Genomic DNA, 9,789 nt, shown 5'->3' on the forward strand with positions numbered 1-9,789 from the left:
CTCCAAGGTTGAGTGCCATATCAGGACTATAAATCACCCCTTTAACAGGATCCTTCTGGTGTGAAATAGCAGCCCTAACTTTCTGCACCAAGTTTAATTTGTATTTACGGAACAAATCAATCAATCTTGGCACTTATGGGGAGGTTGATGGTAAGCTACAATTTGTATGAGGCTAACAGTGGAACACACAAATTGCCCAGCTATTTGTGGTAATTTGCAGCTTACACCATATCTCTTCCTCACCACAAATTGCTGTTTTTTTTTTTACACACTAAACACATTTTTCCAGCAAGTTCTGGGCCAATGAGGAGAGAAAGCTGACTAAAGGTTGTAAGGGCAAAAGAGTATAGAAGTAGTGACCTGGAAGCTGGAAACACTCCTGACAAACCAGATAACAAAAGATCCTGTGATCCAGTGAGCTGCAGCTGAGAACCCCTTTAAAGTATTTCAGAGGCTCTCAGACACCAGGAGCTGAATTTTAACTCCAAAAAACAGATGGGTTGGGGTCAGGTCAGAGGTTAAAATTCAAAAACTCTGAAACAGGAACCCAATCCACCTTGAACCCACTCACTTTCAGTTTTAATGGAGATGGGACAAGGGAAAGGAGACCAATCGCTTGCAGGAGCCGAATAAATATTTTAATGAGGCTGTGTATCTTCATTTTAACAGTGATTCTATTTTTAACCACAGGCGGCCGAGTTTCCCAGGCATCGGGAAACCTGGCAGGTGAAAGGAGGCGGTAAGAGCTGAATCTGTGAGTTAAATGCCTTTACAACACTGCTTGTGAGCCAGGTGAAGCAGGGGTGTTTCCTCCAGTCCAACAAGTTACCCAGTAAACTCCAGCTCCGGGATCTGCCCCCGACCCTTGTCCACCATTTTCCCCACTCCCGCATTTGTAAACCTTCCAGCAATCGGACCCCCCCCCCCCATCCACATTCGGACAACCCCATGATCTCACCCATCCCCCCACTATACCTACCTGCTCTCAGCCCAGCTCGGCTGTAGGCTTGTGCTGTAGGATTTCCCACCCGCTAGGCCTCCAGCCTAACAATCAGGCTGGCTATGGGCGGGAAACCTACAGAAAAGTATTTAAAGACATCCTGCAGTTTTTCATTTGGGAAACCTGTACTTCCAGGTTGCCCGACCTCAAAACAGCCTCCCCCGCCCACACAGAATGCCCCTCCAAGCTAAAATACAGGTACAGGTTTTAATGGCAGGTCAGAGACTGGGCGGCGCATCTGCAATTTGAAGTTAAAATGCTGAGGGCAGGTATGATGTCATTGGAGCATGACTTTGAGATTTTAAAGAGGTCCCTGCTTGCCTGGAGTGATCACCTTTCCCGACTGCAAAATCTGGTGAGTTAAATTTGTGGGGGGGGGGGGGGGGTGGGGAAAGTGTGAAGAGACCCCAGACACGACTTTAGCCCCCACTCATTCTGTTTCTGCTAGCTGGGCTGGGTTAAAATTGCACCTAGAGAGAGCAAACTGTACCCACAGAATAGATCACATAACTAATTGAGACTTGGGTTACTAAATAGTATTTCTGAGATTAAACAGTAAAGTCTGTTAAACAAAACTGGTTACCGAGAACTGTCTCTGGACCACATACTCACGCTTAAAGTAATTAAATATTATGCAATAAAAACTGTCATTCTATTTATTAACTTACAATCACAGCTGTTTAACTTTGAAAGGGTTCAATTTCTGCAGCCCAGAAACCAAGATGACTATAATGCTGTAGACCACTGCAGCTTTATGAATTCTTTATAGAAAGCTTAGATTGCACATTTAACAAACTTCTTGCTTAAAACATATAAGAATGCAAGATAAATGTCTCCTAATAATAGTGTTGGCATTTGCTTTAATGATTGTCAATAAGATTGTTTTTTGGCCAACAGTAAAATGGACAAATTAAAGCTGCAACCAGTTCTGTTTAAATCCAAAGAGATTTGCAGCAGCTTTTCCCACATGCAAAGGGAATCAGAAACGACTACTGATAGATGGGAAGAAACAATTTAAAAAATTAGAACCAATTACTAATAGAATTAACAATACAACAAATATGGCAATTTGAAAGACATGTGGTTGTTATCATAATGTAAATGTTATACTCTATAATGCAGCTAATATACACACACACACACATACACACAGTATCTATTTAATATTAACTGACTAAAAGCAAAATTATTTTAAAATAAAAATTATTTCCAACCTGTCTGCATGTTGGTAGTTCAATGCTACAGTACAGGATGCTAAACCAGCTATTAAAGACATATCAATTCCATAAGCCCCCTGCCAAACCCTCACCTACCGCCACCTCCCCCCCCCCACACACACACACAGCCTCAAAAGTATCTGAAAGTAAAACCTTTATACTGGTGCTTAACAATATCTGATAAATCTGTTGTGTGAACTCCCTCCAGTAGTTTTGCGAGGCAGCCGAAAAATCATAGGGAAAATCCTTGCTTACGGAGACTGATTGTTGTTTGTAATCAATCACCACACCCCCACATTATTCCTTTGCTAATACTTGCCCCTCTCTATCTCTATAATCTTTTTCAGCCTCACAACCCCACAAGATGTCTGCTCTCCTCAAATTCTAGCCTCTTGAATATCCCTCATTATAACTGTTCAACCATCGGTGGACGTGCCTTCAGCTGCCTGGGCCCTAAGCTCTGTAACTCCCTCCCTAAACCTCTATGCCTTTCTACCCCTCTTTCCTCCTTTAAGACTCTCCTTAAAACCTACCTCTTTAAACAAGCTTTTGATCATCTGCCTTAATTTCTTCTGTGGCTCGGTGTCAAATTTATCTGTTTGTCTAACACTGTTGTGAAGCGCCTTGGGACGTTTTACTACGTTAAAGGCACTATATAAATAAAAGTTATTATATTCTGAATAAAATCAAAACAGCTTTGGAAAGGAAAATTACACTCCCCCCACCCCCCCAACCAATCATTTTCCTTTTCCTTTTCTGAAGGCACTGACTTCTGTTGGGATATAGCCTCATGTACACAGGGCACCCTCCAGAACCTTGTCCAAGTGCCTATTCTTCATGTATGGGACTAGTCAGCAAATGACTATTCCACTGTGAAGGACATCCCATCTGAGTCCAATCCTGTCCTCAGTCAATGTCTATCCAAGACACACATAAACTGTCCTATAGACTCACAGCATTTGTTGCAAGAACACTAGCTGATTTATGTGCTCCTAGTCCAAAACTTTGAGGCCAAAGGTAGCACCATAAAATGAGCCCTTGAATAGATGTACATACTTCACAAATAAATCTGCCAATGTTGAAATGAAAATATTTAAATAGACGGGAATTGTGCTCATTACCTGTAAGGTATTTCTCGCAGCCATTTTTTATAGATGTCGCTGTGAGAAGGCAGATAATCCAGACTCTCATGCGATGCCAGACTCTCTCGATCTTTCTGAGTGTATTTAACACTAATTAAATTATTCCCACTATTTCTTCTTTGAACATTCTGTTTACCTATCAGAGGTCTGCCTTCTTGTAACAAGGGATCTTCCTCAGAGTCCCTCCATTTCTTGGTAGACTGGAACAGAGAAGTCATTTAGCAGTAGCTTTCAGAGCCTCAGCAATCAGCAGCTTCAAAAGTTCAAAAAGGAAAGATCCTAGTTGAAACAGCAAAGAGTACAGAGTACTCACCACAAAAGGTTCTGAAGGAGCAAAACAGCAGATGATTTAGGCACTAGATCATGTGCTTTGGTTTATTTTTGCAATGAATAGAGCTGACTGGTAAGGGCTTCCATTAACTGGTTTTATCCAGGTTTGTTTATGGTCAGGAGATGATGAGTCAACAGAGGTACAGCCCTACTAGTAACTTAGGAGCACAGAAATTGCTAGATTAAAAAAACCATGGTCTACCTCGTTCACCTTCTACCATCCATGTAGTTGCATAACAATAATGGCATTGACTAATCATAGCAATCAATCTCTAGCAATTAGTCTACAACAGACCCAGACACGACATGAGGAAAACTGGTGTTCTAAGTGTGGTCGCACCAATTGTTTATAAAGTGGTAGTATTACCTGAATATTTCGATTCAATATTGGCCTTTGAATACATCCTAACATCTGATTTGCTTTACTCATTGCCACTCAGCATTGTTGCAATAGCTTCAATTTATTGCCAATCAGGATCCCCAGATCTTTTTCATTTTCTGTGCACATTATTTTCTTTCCATTTAATAATTCCCTCATTAACATATTGTTATTGGGTGGAAATGTCTTCCACCTGATTTTCCTGCTTAAAAATTAATCTCGCACCATTTATACACTACTTATACACTGCAGACAGGGAGGAAATATACCCTCTTTATATTCATCAAGATAAGTGCTGGGGAATGGAAATACTTTTTTTTTATTTCAATGGATAGCAGCCACATGCTCATGTCGACAAGGAACCCATTTTACATAGGAGCTATACATCGGTCAGTAGTGGGAGGTTTTTAATCCCATCAGTTTCAGCTGGATACAAACTTAAGTCCTAAAGTTCACAAGAAAATGTGCTAACTACTGTGATATCCAGTCCACACGGTGTTAAAGTCTTTAAAGTGAAAATACCATAGGATTAACTGCTTGTCATAGGCCACCCATTTTGGGCATGTGGCGTGGTTTTGCGCCCACAAATAGGCCAGAACCAGTTTCTACCCCGCTGAGTCCCGACTGGCCTCATTTGCATATGTCAATGTCAGAGTCAGTGGCTAATAGTTCCTGCTAATAGTTTCCTGGTTTAGCATTTCTAAGAACTCTGGGTAAGGCACAGCAACTGCCAAGATTAAATATACAGGCAGAAGTGAGTAATTCCCGACAAAGGAAAATCTGGAGATTCTGAATACATGGTGGCCTATGAATATATGCTATTCCTGGAAAATACATTTTAAAGCTTTTTATTTGCCATTCTGCCTACAGGCACCTGAACTTATTTTTGACTGCATCACACAGGGTGAGACCACCAGCAAATTTGAGAGCCACCCTTTCTTCTCAGAAAGTTTTAGCATTCCCTATGGACATATACTTGCATCCCATTATCATGGAGAAGGAGCTTCACAAGACAGAGCAAAAGATACTCACACAGCATTTAGTGCAAGGGGAATCACAGCACGTCATCACTGAACTCTTCTCTTCTGTGGAAGAGTCTACAGTTGACACAAGAGCCCTACCTCCTTCTCCACCACTTGTTAATAAAAGGACATTCCCTAAATCCACTACCCATCCGCCCTCTTTGCTCTTTATGAGCATGTCAATAATCATCACCTAAGTGAGAGTATCAACACCACATAAATCCATCCATTCCTGTATGACTTGAATGTCTAAAAATAACAAAATACCAAGTAATTGCTCATTCTTATTATATTAGTGAATTCCAAAGCGCTCTTTCAAACCTACACTTTAACACCACACACGTACCTTTCTTTCATCTGTTATAATGCTTTCACTGGTTGCCACCTGAGGGCCAAGATTGGGACCAGAACTAAATGAAAGAGCGCATTACAATGACCAACACTCAGAGGACTTCTCTGTGCTGCTGAGGGCATCAGAGAACATCTCTCTTCTGTGTAGCAGTCTACATTTGACAGGAGAGGCCTACCTTCTTCACCACTTTTAAATAAAGTGGTCCATGACCCATCCTACAACATAATACATCAGCCATCTTTACCCCGATATGAGCATGCCAATGATCATCACCTGACTAAGTCAGCACCACATAAATGCACCTTTCTAACTTCTTAGAAAGAAAATGGGCCGCGATTTTGCCAGCGCTCAGTGGACCCGATTGGTGGCAGGTCAGCTGTGAAATTTAGAATGACTGACAGCGGATCAGGAACCCACTGTCAAAACGTGCACACCTGCATTTCCCGATGTCGGGTCTACCAGCGCTAAGCAGATCCAACAGGCAGCGGCGGGGGACCCAATTTAAATCATTAGTGGCTTGTTTACAGCCACTTAACAATGGTTTTTAACTTTTACGGGTTTCCTTCTGTGCCTAGACCTCGTCTGTAAAGCTGAGGCGGGAGGTCAGTGGCTATTTTATCAGCTGATAAGTTGATAACTTCAATTGTCAACTCAAAGCTCCCAACTGATTCAGATATCTTCCCTTAAAATCTAGCATCTTTAAATTACATTTCCAGTACAGAATAAGGATGCTGCAAGTCTTTACACAAGTCTCCATGGAGCCTCACCTCATTACCTCTCCCACCATTGACAGATTACTTTGGTCATCTCGACTTCACCTGCCATCTACTCCAATAGCATGGTGCACTTTATACTCTCTCACCTTGGTCCTCAGAATCTGACCACGATCAGCCCCAACAACCACGTTAACCTTCTCCGTAATCACCTGATGCTGTACAGAACAAAGGGCATCATTACCTGACCATTTTGCTGTCTGGGACGCCAGGGATGGCATCACCCTGGTCACATTTACTTCACTTGATGCTGCATATCCATAAGATATGAAGGGAGTCATGGGAAAGCCTGGGTGCAGCCCTGTACCCCTGTGCAGTGCTTGTCAGTGTTTGCAACACCTCAATGCTCCAGAACACTGAGCACAAATGTCAAAGTAAATTTGTGCACGGTCCATTTAAGGAAACTGGCTGATGTCATGTCAACAGACCCACTTCCTTCAATTGGTCGGGAAACTCACTGGGCAGGCTTAACAAGCCCAATCAGGGGAAAGTCAAGTCGGAGGCTGAGATCCCGCCACTGACATCACTGCCTCAGTAGGAAAAATCGTGGCCAAAGTACCATGTCAGTGCACATTCTCTTTTAATACAATGAAGTCCAAAGTGAACACAAGTCAATCTACTCTACCAAATACTATTCTTCTCTGGGGCAGGTAGCCTTTCTGACCCTGAATTTAATCAAGTAAAAATGGTGGGAGGGCATGAACGCAATGCAAACCCCACCCCGCCATCTTAAAACTCCTATTCCCACCTGTTTGGGGAGCTTAAAATATCTCCTTTAAAGTGAAGGGATATTAATGATGTGCATACAAGCAATTTCGGTTAGAGAAGTTGGGTAGCCATAGTGCAAGGTGCCCAGTTATAACTTGCTTAATCAGAATGCATTTTGAAGGGTTATTTGTGTAAATGGGTGCACAGTGTACTTATGGCCAGTGTGTTATCTTGCCTCATTGAATTATTTTCTGGAGTGAGGGAGTTGGCACTTAATGCCAGTGCCTCCTTACTCCAGGTGGCACAAGCTTTTACTAGTTGGCATGGTGGCACCCATACATAGGAGTCTATTCCTCCTGCCTTCACTCTCCTCCAGGCCTTAGAGATCTGAATCAATGAAGTTTTGCATTCTTCTTTCCTATGCCACAGCCTGCAGCCTTCTTGTTATTGATTCTGCCATAATTCTTGCAAAGTATGATTTAAAAGATTGCTGAGACATGCAGTGAAGTTATGAGTCAAGTGATTAATGCTTGGCTCAATCCTTTATCTAGATGTCCCCCACTTTGCTGATGTGTGCAGGCTGCTTATCTTTTTAAAGACTGCAATTAAATTTTCATACAGTCCAGCAGACTACACAGGATTTACATGAGCAGTGATGGACACAAATCTTTGGTGCAAATGCAGGTTGCTTCACCAAAACAAATATTTATAAATTATGTATCTCACCAAGGAAAAACCAGACATGTTGGGGATTAAACTTCTTGTCATTAACAGAACAAAATGGAACAATAGTTATATTAATTCAAATGCATTTTCTACTATTTGACACAAAACTGACTTAATGTCACATCCTTTAGATTACTGTACATGCTCCAAGTCACATCCATTAGATTAATTCTTGTAATGTGGGAAATTTACAAGTGATTACACTCCAAAAACTAACTTCATTGGCTATAAAGCACTTTGAGACATCCATTGGGCATGAAAGGCACTATATAAATGCAAGTCTTTCTTTACACCTTGAAGATCTTTCTTGCCTTGTTGCTATACTGCAAGTCACAAACATATTGTACCCATAATATTGACTTATGTATGACCACAAACATTACTGTACAAAGTGAAAACAAACAGCTGAACTTTAACTTTTATATGTAGTTACTGCACTGGACTGTTAGTACTTGAAGAAATGTACAAATAGTGTTTCATGCTGAAATGCAAGACTTGCAACTTAGCTGATGAAATATGTAGTCTGGACTGTGCCACTTAACCCTCTGGGGGGTTTAATTAACTCTTAATGTACTTATTATGCACATAATACTTTAAAAAACATACTGGCAGAAGTGTGCTTTATGTACTTTCTTGGATATTAGGTTACAGTTAACATAACTGAGCAAAAGGCTACAAACAATGGGGCTGAATGTCCATTAACCATTAAAAGCAGTGAACAAGCCCCTATAATACCCAATCAGGCAACAAATTTATTGTATGCACTTAATGCAAAGCGTACTATGCTTTCTTGAGGGCAGTAGTCTGAAAGCATGCTTCTACAAAATACATCAGCCATCTTTACCCCTATGAGCATGCCAATGGTTATCACCTGACTGAGTAAGTCAGCACCACAAATGTACTTTTCTACCTTCCTAGAAAAACACAGGCTACGATTTTGCCAGAGCTCAGTGGACCCGCTTGGTGGCAGGGTGAGCTGTGACATTTTTAATAAGACAGCAGGGGCCCCGTCGTCAAAACGCACACACCTAGATTTCCCATTTGTCACGTCTGCCAGTGCTGAGCAGACCCAAGAGGTAATGGCGCAGGACGCAATTTAAATTAGTGGCTTGGTTGCAGCCACTTAATGCTTTCATCCCCCCAGCTTTTAAACTTTCACAGGTCTCCTGTGCCCAGACCTTGTCAGTAATGCTGAGGCAGGTTAGTGGTCATTTAAATCACCTGATGAGTTGATAGCTTTGAGTTGACAATTGAAGCTCGCAGCTGATTCAGATAGATTCGTTTAAAATCTCGCATCTCGAAACTAAATTTTACAACAGATTAAGGATGATGCAAGTTTTTACACAAGTCGCTAGGATCTGACCTCATTACATCTCCCACCATTGACCGATCACTTCGGTCATCTCTACCAACAGCATGGGTGCACTTTATACTCTCACCTTGGTTCTCAAAATCTGACCACGATCAGCCCCAGCAGTACTAACATTCTCTAATCACCTGATGCTGCACAGGACAAAGGGTATCAGTACCTGACCATTTTGCTGTCTCAGGATGCCAGGGATGGCCTCACCATGGCCACATTTACTTCACTTGACTCTACATACCCACAAGCACGTGGAGGGAGCCAAGAGAGCCTGGGTGTAGCCCTGCACTGCTGTGAAGTGCTCGTCAGTGTTTGCAACATCTCAATGCTGCAGAACAGACAACACAAATGTCAAAGTAACTTTGCGTACTGTCCCTTTAAGGAAACCAGCTGATGTCACATCAACAGACCCACTTCCTTCAATTGGCTGGGAAACTCACTGGGTGGGCTGACAAGCTCAATCAGGGAAAGTCAGACCGATGCCAGGATGGAGCTAGAGGGGACCAAGACCCACCACTGATGTCACCCGGCTCAGACATGCTGTGGTAGGGAAAAATCGTGGCCAAAGTGCCATATCAGTGCACACTGTCTTTTAATACAATGAAGTCCAAAGTGAACACAAGTCAATCTACTCCGCCAAATACTATTCTTCTCTAGGGCAGGCAGCCTTTCTGTCCCTGAATTAAGGCAAGTAAAAATGGTGGGAGGGCATGCACGCATTGCAAACCGCACCCCACCATTTTAAAACTCCTGCTGTGCAATATAAATCCAAGTCCT

At 42.2% G+C, this 9,789-nt stretch overlaps 1 protein-coding gene across 1 annotated transcript in view; it reads right to left on the reverse strand.

Moving 5' to 3' along the window:
- The window catches only part of LOC139267637 (chloride channel protein B-like), a gene marked incomplete at its 3' end in the record, with an annotated part of 96,118 nt that extends 87,173 nt beyond the window's left edge, over window positions 1-8,945 (reverse strand). The window contains exons 1-3 of the mRNA XM_070885926.1: window positions 8,871-8,945; window positions 6,305-6,373; window positions 3,339-3,559 (exon numbers count right to left, since the gene is read on the reverse strand). Of these exons, the coding sequence (XP_070742027.1) occupies window positions 3,339-3,559; window positions 6,305-6,373; window positions 8,871-8,945 (365 nt within the window). The remainder of the gene's footprint in view (window positions 1-3,338; window positions 3,560-6,304; window positions 6,374-8,870) is intronic.
- Between the last annotated feature and the right edge of the window lie 844 nt (window positions 8,946-9,789).

This window comes from Pristiophorus japonicus, chromosome 1 (genome assembly GCF_044704955.1).
Source record: "Pristiophorus japonicus isolate sPriJap1 chromosome 1, sPriJap1.hap1, whole genome shotgun sequence".
Classification (NCBI taxonomy): Eukaryota; Metazoa; Chordata; class Chondrichthyes; family Pristiophoridae; genus Pristiophorus; species Pristiophorus japonicus.